The sequence below is a fragment of the Tyto alba genome, unplaced genomic scaffold (assembly GCF_018691265.1).
Source record: "Tyto alba isolate M040663 unplaced genomic scaffold, T.alba_DEE_v4.0 Super-Scaffold_1, whole genome shotgun sequence".
NCBI classification, from domain to species: Eukaryota; Metazoa; Chordata; class Aves; order Strigiformes; family Tytonidae; genus Tyto; species Tyto alba.
Window position 1 is genome coordinate 496034 of NW_024881261.1, and position 21733 is coordinate 517766.

At 48.4% G+C, this 21733-nt stretch overlaps 1 protein-coding gene across 4 annotated transcripts in view; it reads right to left on the minus strand.

Annotated features, from left to right (window-relative positions):
- Positions 1-21318, minus strand: part of INPP5A (inositol polyphosphate-5-phosphatase A) — a 248190-nt gene extending 226872 nt beyond the window's left edge. For all 4 annotated transcript variants that reach the window (XM_042787472.1, XM_042787459.1, XM_042787468.1 and 1 more), the window contains exon 1: positions 21196-21318. In XM_042787472.1, the coding sequence (XP_042643406.1) occupies positions 21196-21270 (75 nt within the window). In that variant the 5' untranslated portion in view covers positions 21271-21318. The remainder of the gene's footprint in view (positions 1-21195) is intronic.
- Between the last annotated feature and the right edge of the window lie 415 nt (positions 21319-21733).

A 21733-nucleotide genomic window follows, 5' to 3' on the forward strand; every position in this document is an offset into this window, starting at 1 on the left:
AACAAAGAATTGACTTACAAAGCCCAGCCTTAATCTGTATTTGTGAAGTTATACAGAATGGGAAAAAGTGGGATGGAAGGCAAGAAGAAAAAAAGCAGGCATGAAGTTACTTCCAAATTGGTGGGATGAAGAAACAAACTTTGGCTGAATGAGGTTGTTTCCTGCCCAAGAAAATTATATCACACCAAATGCATCTCAATCATACAACACCATACATAGCACAAAGTTTTTAAATGGAGCTTTGTTTTGAAGAATTTCACTAAAGATTTAATCCGTTAAGATGCAGTAAGTCCCACAGATAGCTGCTGCTGAAAGCACTTTCCAAAGAGAAGAATTTCTCAGAATTTCAGCAGTCACTTTGGCACAAAACTTTGCGGGGGGGGGGGGGGGGGGGGGGGGCGGAAGAATGGGCCAAACAAGAAAAAAAATCTACAACACTGTAAAAAAAAAAAACAAACAAACAAAACACCCAAACAACTTTCAATGTAAATTAGGAGCCGAGCAAAGTAACACATTGCTTTAGTGTTACCCCACATGCCAACTTCACAAATGTAAAATAAAATTCTAGGTCTGGTGTTTTAACTCAAAATGAACTCTCTAAACCCGAGTGAAAAAGGACTTGTGTGCAAAAACGTCTCAGGAGATGGTGCTTGCTGCAGTGGTGGAGGATGGTGGGACCGGTGGCCAGCACCCTGCCCGTGCCAGGGCAAGCTGGAGCTGGCAGGAGTCTCCCCATTTCCTGGGAATACCAAGAAATCTCATTTTTTCCCCCGCTTCCCACCACCTTTGAGCTAACAGCAACAGGACTTCAAAACTAGCTCTAATAATACAGTATTTTAAAAACATTAATTTATCTCCTCTCGTAACCTGTATCTTCTTGAGCAGTCAAGGTGCAAAATCCTGGATGTAAAGGTGCAAAATCCTGGATGTAAAGGTGCAAAATCCTGGATGTAAAGGTGCAAAATCCTGGATGTAAAGGTGCAAAATCCTGGATGTAAAGGTAACGCAGGGGCTTCGGTGGCAGGGAGCAGCAGGAGGGGAAGCCTGCGAGCCAGAGTTTGCTTTCCTGGGGTCTTCCCTTCCGCATCCTCAGCAGGGGAAGAGACAGCACGGCTGGAAGCCCACCCTCAAAAGTATGCTGGTTTTATCACAGCAGGCACCACCTGCACCGAAAACACTTTAATGACATTATACAAGCTCAGGGAAACAAAGTTGCATTGTACATGTTAGTAAACACTGCACCCTGTCACTTAAACCCCAACTTTCTGGTTAATATCTGTTAAGCTCTGTTTTACTTAAGAGACACACACATATAGGTATATCTATACACACACATACCTCCCTCCCGCACAAAAATATGTGAAGTAATGACTGTTGGAAAAGCTGCCTTGCTCCTGTATTTTTGTTCATTGCATTCAACCTCTATACATCCATGCACGATACTTGATGAAGACAAAGAAAATACAATAAAAATATTGCACTACCAGTATAAAACTCAGCTTATTCTTTTTTAAAAAGTGGTCCAAGAAGATGGTTTGGGAAATAAATAAAAAAAAATCCAGTAACACTTGCAGATAGCTGTTAACTGTAGTCACAGTATCTTTGCTTGAAGATCAATTGGAAATTCCTCATTACTTGCAGTAACACCATAAAGTATATCTGAATACAATATATCAGGAGAGAGGCTTGCAAGGAGCGTGGGAAAGGAATGGCAAAGTTTGAAGAACACACGGCAAGTCCTTTACAACCAGTGACACACTGTAACTATTTTCACAGACCATTTTTCAAGTAATTAAAACACGTTGGGAAGACAAAGTCCTATTTCAGTGAGTATCTGCAAAAAGTATATTCATCCCTAACACATAAGGGTCTTCTCAAAGCCTTAAAGGATTTGCTAAGCATAATTGTTAAGACTTTGCATGTCTGCTTTGATTATGTCTGACATAGTTTCCATATGGAAACTTACACTAAATTTCATCAAGAGATTTACTTTGTTTATAACATCAATCCATCTGATGTAATAAATATTTGCAAATATAGGAAAACATCACCTTTGTGGGTTATCCTTATACAAAAGGGTGAGTGAATTCACACACAACTTCACTCAAATGCTTCCTATTTCCTTCCCAAATAATACATACCTTCTTATTCTCCAACCCAATTCTGAGCTATTGCTCTTGGAAAACAGCTATTTTTGGTTCACTATTTATATTTGGGGAAAATCCTGCTTGTTTTTTTCGCACTAAAAGGCTTGAAGGTTCACTGAAGTTACTTACATCGATAAAGGTTTTAGCTTATGAAATCTCTCATCAAAACAAAAAAATTAAAATTCTTTGACAAACTACTGTTGGACATAATGGCCTCATGCTAATCAGTCAAATTAAAAAAAAAAAGAGTCCTACCATCTTCCTATTCCAGTCTTCCCTTCTACAGAGTCACAGACTTTCTGTGATATTTAACGAAAAACCACTGAATCTCTCGAGAAATGGAAGCAATTATGTTGAGGCCAAAACTTAGGTTAATAATTTCAAATATTTTTCATGAAAGATTATCATTAAAAGTTCATGTCTCACATTTAAAATACCACCAAACCCCGGCGCTCAGGAATGAGAAGCAAGCACCTGGAACCACGTTTGGAGACCACCTAACCTAAATCTAGACCCCCCCGAAAGTAACGCCTGCCGCAGGAGTGCCCGCGCCCCGCGCTACCCAAACCCACACCGCTTGCCCCAATCACTCCCACGCTCCTGCCAGCCGGTCCAGAAATTCACTGGACACTGGTGAAAACGTACATCTCCCGCCTCCCTCCCAACCTTTGCATAAAACCGTGTATGAAAGTATGAGACTCAGTAGTTTTAAAACCTTGAAGACTAGGTTCAAAACACGATGAAAACATACAGATTGAGAAGCTAAGCGCACTTTAAGTTTTTTACTTACTAAATAAAAGGATGTGACAGAGTTCACCTTCCCCACTGATAGGAAGGACTGACGTCAGTATGAGATACACGTTGCTGCAACATACCAACTACTAAAAATCATTCTGAAGGAAGATAACCAACAGTGACTGCATTCGGGATTTGTACTCTTTAGCTATTTGCCAGGTTTAAAAGACTAGCAGAGAATTAAACTGGTTTTAAATCATGTCTTAAACCCACCCATTCTGTTTTACAAGTTTAAGAAGGTCTATTTCCAGATACGCTAGTCCTAAATGTTGCTGAACTATCAAAATTAGCAGTTGCTGGGTACAAATCCAGAAACTTGCATGTTTTCATTTCCATATTATCGCCAACGCTCCATGACAGAGCACCCCTGGGGTTAACAGAAACGACTGCTCTTGCAGAAATGGGGCTCCGTGCAGCACGCTCCGGCTCAGGGAAAATGAGCTGCTCGCAGCAGCTTTCAACAAGTTCATCGTATGGTTGCTGTCAGAAATGAAGTCACTTTTCCATAATTGCTGGGAATGTCTACACTGGGTTTAAAAAAAGAACAGCAACTTTAAAAAGACAAAAAAAAACAGAAAAAAAAAACAACAAAAAAAAACAGTTCACAGATGGCAAGCAGTGCTTCTCATGGCTAGAGATTTAAGCAGGCCTTGCCAAATGAAGATGGCAGACATGTTTCAAAAAATATTCAATTAAACAAAACAAGGTAGAACAGAAATAGCACATTTCCTCTTTTTTAAGGTTAAGTCTGATGGTGCCAACGTTTGCGAAAAACACTCAACTAAGTAAACGAGGTGCAGCGATAAATTCCAATGAAAGTCTAAAGCACTATCAAATGAAAGCAAGCAAGTTTTTGCCCCCTATCTTGGTTTCATGCTCTGCAATTTATCAGACAGAGATGAGTAAATCTCTCCAAAATAAGGCAGTCTAGATAGAGGACATTTCAGACAGCAGTGCATTTCAATTTTTATCAGTATGCCTACCGAGCTGTTGAACTACCTTACAAATAGTACAATATTCGGAGCCGCTAACCAGAAACACCCACAGGAGACCTGCAAGGAATACAGGCTTTTTAAGAACTGTTTCTCGCCATCCTTCACCTTCACAGCCGCTGCTTGACTTCCTCTTCAGACCACGCTCATCACCAGACTGCACCTCTGTTACTGGAATGAGGGCAGCAGGCGGGAGGTTGCACTGGAAGGGCGCACCAAGCAGCACGGCAACTCACGGCGGGTTCTCACACCAGTGCAGATGGTGGACACCTCACCGACAGTGCAGCTATTCACTGAAGTAATCTCACTTACGTTACCATTATCTAACCAAACCCCAGCATTTTATCAGAAAAAAAAAGAGCAAAACCCTAGAACAGGCTCTATAAATATAAAACATATATTCCAAGCACTGGATATGCACAGCTCTGCTTACCGAGCACTCGGCAATTATTCACTTGTCAGGTGCACAGGAAATTTAAATGAGCTTCGTTAATGCCACATCTGTCAGCATTTGCATTTTTCCACAAGGTAGAACACATGCTGTATTCCAGGTTCTGTATCAGGAACGGAATTTTAGGAAGGTTCTACAAACTCTGTTTTCCCATACTGAGGCCTTGCCTTCTGAGTAGAAGCTCATTTGCAATGCATTTGTACTGCAAATTGTACTTGTCACTGAGCTCTCCAGGTGCCATGAGCTTAAATAATCACAAATACTATACTTAGCTCAGTTCAGTTGCTACTTCCATTTTAGATTTCTAAATGGCCAGTAGATCTTATAATATACTTCAGAATATGCATGCAACACAGCTTCAGACAAGAGAATTTCAATTTCATCCATCTTTGAAGTACAGGCAATAATAAAAGGAGGAGAAAATATGCAAGGCAAAAGGAGACCACTGTTCCAAAAAACACACACTGTCATGAAGTCCAGGTTACCCTTTCAAACACAGACGAGGATAAAAAAGGACTGAAGAGCTTTACCATCTCTCTAGTAACAAATACGAAATAAAGTTCACCATGGCAGGATTTATCACAACCTGTTCACATTTTCTGGAAGTTCACTGTCAGGAGCTAGTCCTTTTCAAAATCTTAAAAAAACCCCAAACAACAACAAAATAACAAAACAACAAAACCAAGCACACACACACACACCCCCCCCCAAATCACCACCACAAAAAACCCACAACCCCCCCTCCACACACAAACACCAAATCTGCATTTCTGAACTCTGAAGATAAATCCCCATCACCCTGTTCGACGAATGACGAAAACTGGGCATAAACGAAGGGAGCAGCACTCGGTTTAGGACTATTTCTGCACATCTCTTTCAGACCACTGCAGCACACATCCACCGTTTGCCCCGACACCACTCACGCCGAAAGGAACGGGAACCAAAGGCGGCTGCAATGCAGAGTTTTCTGAACTGAAAGAAAGGTCTGTAATATTTAATCGAAGCAATGTTTCAATAGTTCTACCAATCATCTTAAGATACAAGCCGAGTAGCCCCACCAGCTATTTTGTTTATGACTTCCCATAGCCTGCTTGGTTTATGACTTTTTTTAAAAGGCAAATTTGCCTGTAGATCACTTGGTTCAGTGATCAGAGGGAAGCTGTCACAGACCCACAAACTTAGCTGAAGATGACCACACCACAACGAAACAGTAGACATCCCCCCCCCCCCCCCCAACATTCACTCGGCTTGCCTTTCACCTTTGAAGGAAGTGAAGCAGTGTATAAACTTTCCAGGAACAGGCAAGGGCCACAGTTCTCTGAAAAGGCAAATCACTCCAGAGGAGGTTGACCTGTGAGGAGACCTGTTATTCAAAGGTCCAAATACAGTACTCAAAACGGTATTCTCCCTCAGCTACAGAGCCAAGCACTTTGGGAGAAACGCAGTTCCTACCATCTCTCCCCAGAGACCTGGTAACATCTACTTCCAAAATTACTTAAAGAATGCCATTTGAATTCATGGTTGCTTAAATTGTTTGGAAAAAACACACAGATGGCTCCCACGCTAAGTCACAACTAGTGTCTAGAGATACGGAAAAGTCAACTAAAGTAAATCCCCCAATTTCGTATTTGGTTTTCATAAATCTACCTAGCGTCTTTTCACATTATGATTTGCTAATCGCTCTAGAGAAAAATACTTTAACAGTCCCACAGTTATTTTACTGAATGTAAGATTATACTTAAAATGATATATATCAGGTTGGGCACAGGAATGAAAGGCATACATTGTTCTGAAACATCAGGCAAATAGCACAGGAAGCCTGTGAACACCTCTAATCTATTAGCACTGACACCATAAACTTCCCATTCTTTAACTTAAAATATACTGCTAAAGGAAAAATACCCATTTTAAGCAAGAAAAAGCATAAAAAAATGAAACAGAACACAAGGAATAGTTTAATAAGCTGTACGTATGAATGTCACATTTCAGAAACATTATGGGAAATTCCCATAAAAAAAAAAAATCTTTTGAACATTTCCCACAAATTTATATATTCATTTAGTGTATTCTATTTTCTTAAAGCTTTTAAGTTCATGGATTTAATTAAGAGGTTTTGGAAGAAGTGCTGCAAAGATGAAGTAAGAACTTCAGTTCTGATATCGCCGGATAACGTCTTCACATTTTTCAACTAATTAAAATACCCCTGAACTTTCTGAAAATCCAGAGCGCCTAGAGGAATTTCCCTCTAGGATGATATCATGCAAGGAACTGTTAGTATCTGTATACTTCAAGGAAACATAGTTTAAATGCTATTTCTAACATATTTTCCAATTCTCAACAAAAGCTCCAAGGAGCTCCAAGGAACACAGTTAAGTGATCCAAGTATTTACAGACTTCGGCAAAGTTAGCTTTTCACCAAGGCTAAAGGAAATCCACCTTCAGTTTATGCTTCTTTTTGGAAGAAAAAAAAAATAACAATATTCCTTTCAAGTATGAGGCTATGTAACGTTAACTTTTAACTGTTTGGGGATTTCAGGGGTTTGGATTTTGAGGGGTTTTTTCTTGATTTTGGGGTTTGGTTGTTTTGTTTTGTTTTTTTTTTTTTTAAACGAATGTCTGTTATCCAGAATATTAGTTAAGATTTCTGTATTTGTGTGACAACCCAGTGATATGGCTGCGATCCTAAATAGGAACACCGTCCATCCTCCTCTGCTCTAATCCCTGTCCCCACTTCTGGATCCCATTACAGGAGCTGAACCTAAAAACCACCAACTATTCAGAACGGCGCAGCCTTCTGTGCATTTACGGCGTGCAACACAACGGGGTCCCCCTGGTGCTGCCACGTTCGGGACACGGCCCCGCACACGCTTTCAGGATAAAACCATGCCTGTCAGCCTCGAGCAGCAGAGGAGACAGAGACTCCTCCAACAGAGAATTCACCCAGCAGCAAAAACGCAGCCGCAGAGTTCTGTTTGCAGGTTGGGGACCACTAAGGAAAAGCAGGATGAGCTTTCCTAATGAGGATTTTGGGGAACACCTCCCCTCATGAAACGCCCACGAGCTTCGGAATGACTCCTCTGTCCGCCCCCAGCGCATCCCGCTCCGTGACCTCCCACTGCTGCCGGTCCACGCGTGCCGCGGGGCGCCCACGGCCCCGGGCTCCGCCCGCCCCGCAGAGCGGGGCTGGGGCGCCTGCTGGGGGTCAGCCCCGCGGCGGAGAGGGGCCCCAGCAAGGCAGAGGAGCGGCAGGAGCCCCACGGAGCGGGGGGCCGGAGTGCCAGGTGAACCCCCCGAAGCGGGGTTTTGCCCAGACGAGCCCCCCCCCCGTCCCGCAGCGCTGCTGCCCCGGCCGCGGCTGGAAGCCCCCATCCCGCAGCGCTCTGCCCTCTCGCCCTGCTCCCCCCGCAGCAGCCGGGAGACCTGCGGGGGTGGCTGGGGGAGGGCTGCCGGGGGTCGCAAACGCTGCAGGAGCGCAGCCGAGGTTCAAGCGTGGAGCTCAGAGCGGGGGTGGAGGGGCAGCGCCGTAAACACCCGCAGCCTCAAGGGTCTCCACTGGCCTCGCCCTCCTCTGCCAGCCAGGGCACCCTCGAAACCAGCCACCCCTGCCTGCGCTGGCCCCAGCTCCCCTGGAGTGACCTGCCCCCCAGGAAACTGCCTGCGACCTGCCGCGGCCACGACACCCTCCGCCTGCCCGCTGCCCCCTCCCCGGGCAGCTGCAGAGCCCCCCCCCCAGCACAGCTCCGCATCAGAGGGAAAAGAGGAGAGGCAGCACCGGGCCCCAGCTGCGCACTGGGTGACATCGTGAAGCCACGCAGCAGCCAAATGCGAGATCAGGTGTGGAATTTTTCTCGGCAGAGGGAAGGGCCCGGGCCTGCCCCGCTGCCGGCGGCGATGCCGAGCAGCCTCAGCGCGCCCAGTCCCGCTGAGCGTGGCGAGCCAGCCGGGCTAACCCCCGCGATGCGCCCCGGGACCCCCGCCCCTGTGCGGCCCCTCGGGTGGGGCAGGCACCCCGCTTCTCAGAAGCCGTGCAGGGATTTTTAAAATACTGGCAGAAGCTTCACTCTCTGCCCTGACACTGTGCCAGACGAATTACGGCAAACATGAACAGTAGGTCATCTTGCCTTACGTTACCGGGCAGCTGAACAAAAACGTAGAATAGAGGAGGAATACTCTTCTTCTTTCTCCTTCTCTACTATGACAACATCTCTTCACAGTTCTCAGCTCTGTTACTTGAAGCATGACTGGTCCAAATAACTAACAGACATTGCAAACACGGTAGTAGATAAAATAGAAACACGTAAGTGAAGCAGCCATTCTGCTATCTAATCACTACCCATCGTGCACCTTTGCTGTTACTTTGCTTGGGGTAAATACCATAATCATCAGCTTCCAGTGAACCCTGCAGATCCTCTGCTCTCAATTAGTTCTGTTTCCTGGCTCTACCGCCTTTCCAGCTCTGACGTAATCAGGAGCAGCATATTTATTCGCTGCTGAAATGTCAACAGAAAAGCAAACAAGCAAAACCCAATCAGAGCTGAAAGCCCGGACTTGGAGACTTCAGTTTCAGCACACTAATAAAGCATATGAGGAAGATTTCAGAAGATGTAGAGAAACTTTACAAGCTGACAGACAACGTGCATGTTTTAGCCTGAGTTTTCAGGAAAGGACAGCCTTTGTTTTCAAATGCACGTGTTCCAGCTCCTGGACCAAAGTCACTCCGCAAAGCATTTGGAAATGGTCTACATCCAGAACAGAAAAGCAGATAAAAAGGGAACTAGGATTTGCCACAAAGGTATGAACTGAGTAGTAGGCAGCCATCGTCTGCAGGTGCTGGAGAGCAACGAGCAACAGCATCGGCAACAAAAACTGGATATGGTCTGGCTGCATAGGGTCACAGGCTGGCTGGGGCTGGAAGGGAGCTCTGGAGGCCACCTGGCCCGAGCCCCTGCTCCAGCAAGGTCACCCAGCGTCGGCTGCCCGGGACCACGTCCAGACAGCTTCTGAATACCCCCGGGCAGGACGACTCCACAGCCTCTCTGGGCAACCTGGGCCAGTGCTGGGCCACCCTTGCAGTAGAAAGGCGTTTCCTTGTGTACCTTTCTTGCATTGCTCTGAACGTAGCATAAAGCAAATTTTTTATCTGTTTACTATGGATTTTCGTTATACAATACTGAATATTCACATACAAATGAGAAAACAATTTGGCAAAAGCTTGTTGTTTTAAGCAACACAAGCAAGCAAGTCTTGCACCAAAATTCCACCTACTTAATCGAGGATATATCCCTTCACCTGGCTTACACAGCTCTGTCTTCACCAATCCTGGCATACCATATATTTTCCACACACTCTCTTCAGTGAGATTGACAGCCTATAAGAACAAATACATCCACACAGCATCAGTTCCCTTCCCGCTTCTTCCTAAATTATATTAAAGATCTTTGTTTGTTGAGACATATAAAAGGTACACAGTGGTCATAAATCACAAACACTTAAATATTTAGTAAGGTTAGCTGAAGGGAAAAGGCTTTGCTTCCTTTTTGCTAAAAACTGCTATCCCACAAGACAAATGAGAATTGGCTCCACAGTCTTGCAAGCAGCCAAGCCTGGATAAGGTCTGTCCTTCCAGCCCAGAAAAACAACATTGCCAGTTCATGAAAACAAACTTGCTTTAGCAGAAGATTTTGGGTCACGTCCAGTTCTCTGAAGTGAGTGGGTTGGTCCTATCATACTGTTCCACCCAGTTCTTGACTCCTTCATGTGCCTGGCAACATACGAAGTTAAAAATAAATAAATAAAATAGTTCTTCCATTTCTTCCTCCAATAAAAAGTGCAACAGGAATTCTAGACCAACACTTTGACTTTGAACAGCTGTTTTTAAAAAACATTTTGAATGGTGAGGTCAGGGACACAAACAGCCAATGCTTTTGTCAAAAAGAACCTTCTTTGTGCAAATCTGCTGCAATAATGGATCCAATGACAGCTGTTGCCCAACATTACACAAAGGTCTTCACTGGCCAGTTAGTCCAAGAAAAGCAGTAATTCTGTCCCTAAATAAACAAGAATTCTGGAGTAATTAAAACATAGCCAATGCTGGCTGATGGTACTTAATGAATATAAAATTCCCTCAAGTGATTTTTGAGCAATTTCTTTTAACATTTGCTTGACACATAAATAAACACTGCCAAAGAGAGTTCAGCCTACATTTCTGAGATATTCCTATGGGAAAACTAGTTTTGCTTTTCCCACTGGAATTGGTAAAGCCTCTAAAATTAGAGAGTTTGCCACACCAGAAGAAACAAAAAACTTCAAAACAAGCTCCCACAGGATCACTTAAAAGGCTTTAATGAAAGAATTCAGAATTACGTTCTGCTCACAAAGCAGGCCTGCTGCTCACTGTTCAGCTACTGCAGTGCTAGGAGTGCAACAGCATTGCACGTAGTCGCTCCGAAGAATCCGTCCATTAATATACAGTGGCTTGCTGATACATTCAAGGGCAATAAAAAAAAAAAAATGAAATAAAAAAAATATCTCTTTTCAAGAACGCAATGGAAACTGGAAAACGCAGAGAGAACAAGTAGAGGCAGCTCTACCTCGTGCACAGTGCACCGAACAAGTTTTGGATACAGCGTGTTCCCATGGTACTTAATGCCTGTGATCGGCCGCTCCTCCTGCGGTGTGCTGGCGAAGCCTTTAATGAGATCTGAACTTTCTAGAGAAAGGTGGCATTACTTAACACCCATCCTGTAACCAGTCTCTGCAAGCCTTACCAAAACAGAGGCTGAGATGGAGCGCCTTTCCCTGCTTTTACTTACTCCCGTAAGACAGACCTTTTCTGCTAAAGGCTACCAAAAGAGCTACTCTTGTCACTCCTTTGGCGTAAGCCAAAGGAACCTCTCACTAAGCAGGAGGCTCGCATAGCTTGCACTGACTAAGCTTTTGTTTAGCCAGGAACTCCTCCAGTAATAAAGTGTGGTGCATGCCCATACAGGCTACGTCGAAGTCAGTACGTGGTGCTTCTCTGCCTTCCTCAAGCTAAAGGGGAAAGAAAGAGCCACCACCACGGGTCTCGCCCACGACCCACACCGCCCAGTTTCCCCCCAGCAGCTTGCCGCTCGCCTCGGGCACGCAGCCTTTCAAGAGGGAAAGGTCAGCTGGAGCCGGCTGTGCGGTGAGGAGCCACCCTCGCCTGCTCGCGTACCATCACGGCCGTCCACCTTACCGCCTTCGCCTCCACAGCATCCTTCTAAAAGCCTCCAGTTTTCGGCGGGGGAACCGGGACGCCGTGCCCGGTGCCTGCCACGAGCCCGGGAATGCCTTGGGTGGCAGGTCGGGGTGCATCGCCGGGGGGACCTGGTGCCACGTGCCCAGGCTGCGGCAGGATGCTTGTGGCTGAACCCCGACTGCCACCGCCCAGGCCCGCGTTCCCACCACCAAACCACCCCTCCTCCTGGTAACGGCTGGAAAACACCTTTTGCCTTGAAGCAGTTATTCTTCTCTCCAGGTCCTTTTGAAGGACGGACGGTCCTGAGCAGTGGCTGCACTGCTCTGCGATGCAGGCATGCCGTCCCTCTTCGGACCGTGTCAACTACCGGTGTCCCCATACAGCGATCTGCACTCTAACGCTCTACCAGTTCCAAATTTGTGCTTTATTTAACACCACAAATTTTGTGTTGCAAAGAAAAACACCCAAACAACCTTGTTTCAGTGCCATTCAGCACACTTTACTCCTACATCCCTGAAAAAAAGAGAAGTGCACGGCTTCTGTATGCGCATCAGCAAACCATTACAAATTAACATTTTTTTTTTTTTTTTTTCAGTTTTGTCTCCCTGAAGACTGAACAAACGTGGGTTCCTCCCAGTGACTAAATGCCCTGCTGCTAGCACTTCTGGAGCTGTCAATGAACAGCGAGTAGCAGACAGGCCTTGAAAACAGTGGGCAATTCCAGATTCTTTTTTTAAACTCTTTGCAGACGGGCTGCCGCGCCTCAGCCAAGCACCCCGTTTGGTTCTGCAGGGAAGGAGGAGGGCGGGCGGGCGCCTCTGCCGCCCGGCAGCACGGATGGACGCTCCTTCCCCGCTCGCCCCACGGCCGCATCCCCCCGGCCACCGCAGAGGGGACGGGATGAGCCCGCCGGGTCCTGCTGGCCACGGCCCGACTGCGGGAGCCAGACCCCCCACGGGAGCGAGGGGGACCGAGGGGACCAGCCCGGGGACACGGTGGCCAGAGCCGCTGCCAGCCCCCACGGGCTGGGGCAGGGGAAGGGGAGCGGGCCCGGAGGGAGCGTGCCCCGGCTCTCGCCCCCGACGTCGGGCAGGGAGCTCTACAACAATAGTGCTACAAGTGTGGAATAACCACTATACGCTACTGGAAAAACAGGCAGGAAAGGAAACATTTCACTTCTAATGCTCACTCTTCCCCGGTCTGATGATTACTGTGCTTAATCTGACTTTTTCCACACTTTGAAATAACCTATTTCCCTGGCACTTCTATCCTTACCACTTTGGTAATAAAGACACAAAAAGGATGCTAAATGACTGCGATAGGCCATTCAAGTAGTCACCAAAGGCAGAAAGTCCTGTTTTACTACGACCGCTTCCTATTTCTCACACTCTTGGTAGAGAAAGACGGTTAGAAAATATCAAATAAAGTACTGGACTATGCTAATGAAGATATATTTTGAGAGCTTCCGCGTGCTGAAAGCGTGGCTTGCAGCCAGACCTCCCTGCCTGACTTTCTCTTTTTTTTCCAAATTAAGGTAAGAGTTTAGGGGCAGAGGACAAGGTAAAGCTGCAACCGAAGCGGCCGGTCTTCTGGGTGGGGGTGGAGAGGAGACGACTCCCAGAGCACATACACTTAAACACAGTCTGTCTTCCTGGGTAGTTCAGTCACTGATTTCCTCTTCTCACAGGAGTGCCAAGGAACGGCGTGTTGGTCTACCCTGGTGAGAAGAAACGGAGTTGAACCTCGCAGGATCACCTCCTCAGCAGCGAGCGAGACACTCGTTGCATTAAAGGCAGCGCAAAGACATTTTGAAGCCCGAGATAAAGCTCCACGTGGAGCAGTTTTGTAACACCAAGGGAGTCACTTCACTGTAAGTGCCTTGTCCTGGCTCTGTCTTTAACAGGCTCGTTCCCTGGCACACCCCCAGCCCCCGAGGACATGCATTAATAAATCAGATCCCTCCTACGCACTCAATCCCTGCTGCAAGGGGCAGTGAGCGATGTGTTCAGGGTAACCAAACGCGCCTCCTCGGGGGCTTTTAAGGCACACACAAAACTGCAGATGAAATGGCTACTTTCCTCTGCAACATCCTCACCTTAAATAATAAATGAGGAATAAGGGGACGGCTTGCAGGAGGAGGTAAGTATACACAGTATAGGAAAGGAAAAAAATTGTTTGGGATAAGAAGAGGAAATCCATTTGCAGGGGGTGGAAGATATAAACAGTGTGATGACACAAATAACAGGAAAGGGCAAAAGAGAAACAGCAAACAACAGGCCGGCCTTTTAGAGAAATCATGGCATCTGAAGGCTCGACTGATATTCTGTGCGCGACTCCCTTGGAAGTCAAATCCTGTGGTAAGCAAAATTACGATGAGAACTTTGAAACAGCAACAAAACCTTTATGATTTGACCCTTCTGAGCGTGCTCATACACGCTATTAAACTAACAGAATCACGTGCAAAGCATTCTTCCTACGATATCCTACTCCTATTGCATAATTTCGTATTGAAATATTTTGGGAATTAAATCCTCTTAAACCATCTCACTGATACACTGGCAATTTGTGGAAACCCAGAAAGTTACAAAATGATAACTCTACTCCACCTGCTATAAAACCACATTAACAGAAAGCTATAATTATATAATGCCCTTTGCCACTATTACTTCCTCGTGTAAACATGCGCTTTTGCTGTTAATGATAACGCTTAATCTGAAGGAGAAGAAAGATGGTCTACAAGATAATGTTCTGAGTTTCCTGCTTAAGGGAGGCTAAACACCATACAAGCTCCTAAATAAAACTCTTTTGCTCAAAGAATTGTAAAAATATCTGCTAAAAAGAAAATCTGTTATTTTTTGTTAAAGAACAAACTGATTTTTTTAAGCGTACAACTCCATCTTGGAGGAAAAACCCCACCCTCTGTGTCGCCTGTACTATTACTGCTCCTTCAGCAAATCAGAAAAGAGCTTTTAAATTTTACAAATACGTGGATCCACAATAACGTGTCACCGCTTTACTGCGCGACGGCCTCAGGTCTTGATCCTCATTTATACCTAAAAGAGGAATTTGCTCCGCAGCTCGCTCCCACCTAGCAGTGCCCGCTGGTGCGCAGGACCCGTGCGGCCCCGCACGAGCCCCCGGGGAGCCCCCCCGGACCCCAGCACTGAGCTGCACTGGTTAGGAGTGCCCCCACCAGCACGCACTGGTGTGCCACCCTTTGCCTAAGCCAGGGATGCCGAGGGCTGAACTACTCGGGAAGCTGACGCCCGGGAAGCCGTAAACCAGCACAAGTGTTCAGATCTTCAGGCGGGCTGGGAAGGATTTAAGAAAGACCTGGTCAAAACCACATCTCTCTCGCTGTATGTATTTGACACTATCACCTGCCTACGGACTAAACGGAGGAAGAGCTACAAACTGGCACAATCCTCCCCCCAGTTATGCTACAGATTTTCCAAAGCACGAGTATCAACAACTGCAAGCGACCCCTGTGCACCTGGAATAAGCACTTCAGTAACAGAGCCCCACATGGGCATTACTGCCGGTACCACCCCAGCCCCTTCAGCTGCCCCTGCGTGTCCCCGAGCGCATCCCCAGCCGCAGAAGTAAAAGAAAAACCAAGAGGCAGTGAAGGAGTTTCAAACCAAAACGCCTTTTCACAGGAGCAGATTAAGAACTACGCACTAGCAAGGGCTGCTCAGCAGCCAGACACCACCACACTGGTCCACCACTCAGCTTTGTTCAGTGGCACATCTGGGCCAACAGCTGTATCCTGATGGTGACACATTACCAACAATTTAATTCCCAAGATACAACAGATTCCTCAATTTTTTTTTATTTTTTTTTCCAAATGCACAAAAGGTAACAGAAGTTTTCTCCTCCCCATTATCACTTTCATATAGCTCAAGAAGTTTTAGGTAATACTGAATTCTGGTCTACCTCAAGATTTCACCTCCTGCACAGGGAGTTTAGAATTGAGTAAAACAAGAGAGTCTCCCTAAAAAACAGCGTAAGTGTGAGTACAACAGAAACTGTAAGAAAAACATTGATTTGAGATTCTGCCACAGAAAACCAGACAGACAGAAGGCAGCAACAACGTTTAAGAAACTACCAGTGGAACTCAGGCAAGAAAAGATTAAAATCAGAAAGAAGACAGCAAAATAATGCGAAAATAGAAAGTGAGGAGTGCAGAAATGGATCGAGAGAAGTTCGAGATTACTTATTTTCACGGTTCCCTTAACAGAGCACACCGACGCGTTGGTCTCCCCCGTTGTGACTCCCCAGTACGCGTGCCTAAAGCCGAAGCCCTCAGCTGGGAGCGCGCAGTTTGACAGCACCCCAGAACGAAGGTGCTGTGCACCCCGGGCTCGGCTCAGCACCCCAGGGCCAGCTCCAGGCTCCCGCCCCAGCCACCCGCCAGCGCTTGCCCCAACGCACAGCGACGCACCGGCCAAGCTGGGCCAGGGCCCCCTCCCACCCTCGTTCCCACCCCCTCAGCCAGCAAGGCGGGCGAGCTGCCCCCTCCCCAGCTGCCAGGGCCCGCAGCCATCGCCAGCCCCACCGAACCCGCCAGAAACGCTCCCCACCCCTATAAACACCCTGGAGACACCCCTGTATCTGGGCACCTTTGTTCAGTCTTCTCTTCCACTCCAGACAGCATCAACACAGCCTGTCAGTAAGGACAGAGCAAGTGTCTCTCTGCAGTCAAATCGTGTATTTTTTAAAAAAAAAAAAAATCACAATGAATCAAATACTATCAGTCTAGTACCTATGATTTGAAGAGGGTGCCTTGACTTGCAACATGTTAGTCTTATTTAGAAATCAAAGCCTAATTAAGTATTAATACATCTCCCATTGTACCTCACTCAAAATATTCCAGAAAATTCAAATAATTATCCATAGAGGAAAAAAAAAAAAAAAAACCAAAAAAAACCAGAAAAATAAAAAACCCAAACAAACGCAAAGCCAAAACGCCCCTTATTATTATCACCTAATACCAGCTAAATCCACAGATACCCAATGTCAAAACAAAAGTACACCCACCATTTCAGCATCAGAAAATCAAGATCAGGTGTGATAAAGAGACACCTACACTGTGATCACCACCCATTATAAGAGCAGGCCGTTTTTAGAAATTGATACACGAAGTATTTGTACTTCAAATTGAACTGATAGTCTTCAACTCTTAAGAGAAGTAAAGGATATTCCAAGTTTATACTCAGAATTAAACCAGTAAGTGTACTTACAATAATAATACTAATACTACAAACAGGAGTTGGAACATGAAATTCCACCCCCGCCCTTTTCGGGAACTGCACGAGGAAGGGAGACTTTCACCCAAACGCTGAGCGGGTTCAGGCCACTTAGCAAAGTGAAAGCTTACTGCCCCATCTCGGCACTGCCATGCGACGGCCAGTATTTTGTGTAGCCAAAAAAAAATGCAGGTAGGACAGTAACGCTGTTAGTCATTCAAAGACTGGGAGTACCAGTACCCTAGCAACATGCAGAAATTCCCTAATCTACTTTCTCCCCTCCTTTTTTAAACTAGTAACTTTACATGTTCTGTTCAGCTTTTACCTTTCTGGCCATCATTACCCTTCTATTCTGGCCTCAGTTTGTCCTGAGGATTTAACACCTGCGTCGACCTCCCATGAGGCAAGAGCTACGCACGTTCAGCGGCATGAAGACAGAAGGAAATTCTCAGAGGTACCTACCTGACTTAGGCTTATATATTCCAATTTCAAAGGAAACTGGAACAAATGAACTATTTTCCAACCCAAGCAGAAACGTTGGAACTTCTATGGCTAAGTCTGCTGGCCACATTGGAAATCTTTATCCTAGAGATTTAAGCCCAGGGGTTTAAACAACATGGATTGTTGAAGCCACCTAAAACTGAAACAGAGTGAGACACAATTTTCAAGTGAGAGCACTAAGGTGTTTTTTTCAATATTTGTGACTGCACCCAGCTAAATATGCAGCAAACAGTAACAAAACGCCCGAGACAGCAGCAGAAAAATGAATTGCAAAGATCCCCAACTGGCTCCATCCAGCAGAAACAGCCAAACCCCCTTTGCTGCGCTGAGAACGACGCGCATGTGAGGCAAGTTCCGCCGGCAAACCCACCCTCACCAGCCACGCCACGCTCCCGACCCTGCCCAAACCCCCCGGAGCTGCCGGGGTGGCCCGTGCGCCCGAGGGTGCCCCGGGAGCAGCTCTGCACAGGCCGGCTCCAGGCTTGCCCTGGCCGGCGCCGGGAGAATTCTCCGCCGGCACCCACACGCAGCCCGCGGGGGGATGAGCTCGCGTCACCCAACAGCTCTCACCGGCCCCGACGTCCGCCGTCACACCCAACTCCCAGGTTTTTGTCCCAAACGGCATTAAGTCGTTTAAATGTAAGTGAAGAGAAGGAAAAGAATACAGCAGAGAAGGAAAAAAAGACGGCACATTCAAATAATTAAAATCCTATACAGTAGCAGCAGTGAAGTGCCAGGCAGATTGATTCTGTGGCCGCTATAGCATTAGGCTCATTGACAGGTAAATGTGAAATTTTGTCAGTGCAGACAGAGGAAGCAAAGAAAGCAAGGAGACTGTGGAAGGAGAGAAAGAGGGAGAGGGTCATATCATATAATGCTTTGGGTTGGAAGTGACCTTTGAAGACCAGGCGCGGGCAGGGGCATCCGAGGAGGAAAAAGAAAAAAAAAAAGCGAAACTGACCCACAGGCAATCTGAACTCCATCTTCTGTTGTTAGCAAGAGTATACAGTAACAAAAAAACCAGGAAATGTTTATACAGCAAAACAAACATTAAATGCTTACGTAAACACAAACGTACCAAAAATCATACACATTCATATTCATGAGATGCACGTGTTCATGAAACTTTGAAGATCTAATACTGCATTAACGTTTTTAATGAAGCAGCAAAACTGCTCGAGGAATGAAACAAGCCCAGCACAGTCCCTCTTCACTGTTAACATGTTTATTCATGAGCTCCCAGGTCAGCACTGGAACAGGTTATTAGTGGATGCAGATGGCTGGCAGGAACAAACCAGTATGTTATCATAACTTGCTTCTGGCAATCAGAGAGAAGGGGGGGGGGAAAAAAAAAAAAAAAAAATATATGGCAATTTTCTCCTCTGCAAAAGTACAGCCAGGTCAGCAATACCAGTGATCTAGGAAAGACTATCCCACCCAGACAAACCTGTCTACCAACGATGTTTTAAATTACTCTTCTGCAAAATCCTGGTCTCGACTGAAGCGCGTTTGCACGTACAGCATGTGCCAGCCGAGTAAACAGCACTCACACAAAACACATCCCAAGTGCAAATCGCGCTGTTCCCACACAGCAACGTTCAGGCTGCTTTAGAGGAGCGGGAGAAAGGCCCATCGCAGGGCCAAGGCGGGGGGCTGCTGGCACGGAAAGGGGGGAGCAGCAGTCCCTCGGCGGGGGTCCCTGCCCCGGCGGCCCCAGCAGCCCCACGGCCAGGGAAGGTGGGATTGGCGGGGGACGCTCGCCCCCGACTGCCCCGCCTGCTCAGGGTTTCTGCGCCGTGTCCTGAAAACGCACACCCTCACGCTACCTCAAGGTCCAGCAAAATTTGACTAAAAAAATGTAGTGTTTGATTAAAATATGGAACACCAACTGAAATCTGAAATCAGAAATGGAAAAAAAAAAAAAAAATGGATTAAAGGGAACTGGAAATGGTTTTCCAGCCCATCTTAGGTGAAGTCTCTGAAAGCAGGAGTCCTTGTTCTTAACTGAAATCACTTCGGGTCATAGCAGAGAGACTTATTCCTCAACTGAATAGGAAGGGACCAACAAGCAGGAACAGCCACTGAGAGCTCTAACACATAACTGGAAAGCTAAGTCCACAAACCATGCTAATGTCATCTTTATTGCGCCTGAATTGCACCAGTGTTACTCCAGAAACCTGACCGGGCAGCCGCCAGTCCCAACTCCAACAGCAACAAACCAGAAGCGTAATCACGAAAGCTCAGACCAGTCTTTCCATTCCCCACCCTGCAGTGGAACATATTCAAATAAGCCCGGGTTTGTCGCTGCAGAAAATGAAATTTTTTCATCGCAAGGGAGTCGCTTGCTAGAGGAGAAGCGCTCCCCGCTTCGCTCACGCAGAACAATAAACAACAACTAACACTCCACCTTCCCCAGGAACGCCAGCGAGTCTCAAATACTAACCAGGAACAACCAGGAAATCGTTCAGTCTGACAGCACAGGATTTCTTCAGTGACAGTGCTCCAAAGCGGCCGCTGCCATCGCGCTCGGCAAGAAGAGAGAAGGCAGGAGAGCCCTTTGAACCACAGCGTTTGCCACGGGAGAGAGCGGGCTGGGGTCAGCGAGCAGGCTCGGGCCGAGCGGAGGTGTCACCCGCGGGCTCGCGACGGCAGCAGGACCGCACGGCAGGAGTGATCTGCAGCAGCCCTGCCGAACGCCGCCCCGCTCACAGACCCTGCGCAAGGCTAAGGCCATCGGCATGAGAACTATTACGAAATGTATATTTTCAGAGTGCTCGTTTAAGATGAAGCGGCACGTGTAGGTGTAAAAATAACTGCGGTGACAATTCGTCACAGTTTACTAAACTTGGCGAAAAGATGGATCGCATCCTTCGACTACACAGGTATCAAAGTGTGTACTTCAGGTCAGCCTTCAAGATGATGAAAAAAAAAACAAAAAAAAAACCAAAAAAAACAAAAAAGCAAGCTTTGAGGACTGAGGCGGGGGGGAGCACACAACCAAAACCAGGCTTACACCCCAGCACATCGCACTCTGCCTCGCGCGCCAGCCCCGCGCACAAAGCCAGCCCTAACACATGCAGCAGGAGCAACAACGCGGCGCGAGTTGGGACCCAGCTCTGCCAGACCCACGCTGCCGTGTGTGTGTGCGAGCAGCAGACCCCGAGAAGCGCTCCCCCCGCCCTGCGCGACACGCCGGCCCCAGCTCGGGTCCCACAGCGCTTCGCCACCGATGTCAGCCGCGCCAGGCTCCTCCCGGGGCGCAGCCCAGGGGGTTTAGAAGCCTGGCTGCTGTTCCAGATACGTGTAAACATCTGTCTTAATTGACGCGAATTTACAAGAACGCATTCTTCTCTCTGATTAACTGCTAGCCGCACCAACTGTTGCACTCGCTTTATTTGCCGCGGTGACAAACATCCCAAGCGCCTGCCGGAGCGTGCTACGCAAAACACAAATTACACTGTATTTCCCCAGCGCGCCGCGCGAAGCCCCTTCGAGGGAACGCCTGGGGGGGGGGGGGGGGGGGGTCAGCCGAGCCGCAGCCCCGCGGGGGGAGCGCCCCACGCCACGCTGGGTTTTTCCCCCGGGGCCGAGATCACCCCACGCTCTGCCCCGCTCCGGGCGCCTGAGGAGGAAGCGCAGCGGAGGGACCGGACCCGGCTCCGCAGGGACCGGCGCTCCCCAGCGCCCCGCTCCGCCCTTCCCGGGGCGGCGGAGCCCCCCCCCCCGGCTGCGGGGCGGCAGCCGCGGGTGGGGGGGCGGCGCTGGAGACCCCAGACCCGGCCCCCCCATCCTCCCCGCGCTGCGGGTGCGTGGCCCCGGCCGCGGCCCCGGTACTTACGTCGTCAAAGAGGGAGCCGACGTTGGCCGTCACCAGCAGCACCCCGGCGCCGGCCGCGGCCCCCTTCCCCGCCATGGCGCCGGCGCTGGCGGCGGGCGGGCGGAAGCGGCGGCGCTGCGGGGAGCCCGGGGGCGGGCGCGGGGCGCTGCGGGGAGCGGGGCCGCCCCGTCAGCGCGGGCGGGCGGCGGCGGCGGCGAGTCCTCCCGGCGCGGGCAGCCCGCGGACATCCGCGCCGCGCCGCGGCGGGGCCGGCCGGCCGCCCTGCTGCGGGGCCGCGGCGCTCAGCGCTCGCCCGCCGCCGCCGCTGCTGCCGCCGCCGCCGCGCTGCTGCCGGGACGGCTCCCGCCGGCGGAGGCTGGCGCCGGGCCGCGGCGCATGGCAGGTCGGCGGGGCGGGACGGGGCGGCCGGTGCCGGTGCCGGCGGGGCTGGGCTGGGCTGGGCTGGGCGGGCGCCGGGCGCTGCTGCCGCCGCCGCCGCTCCCGCTCCCGGCTCTGGCGGCGCGGCGGGCGGGCCGGGCTAGGGAGGGCGCTGCGCCCG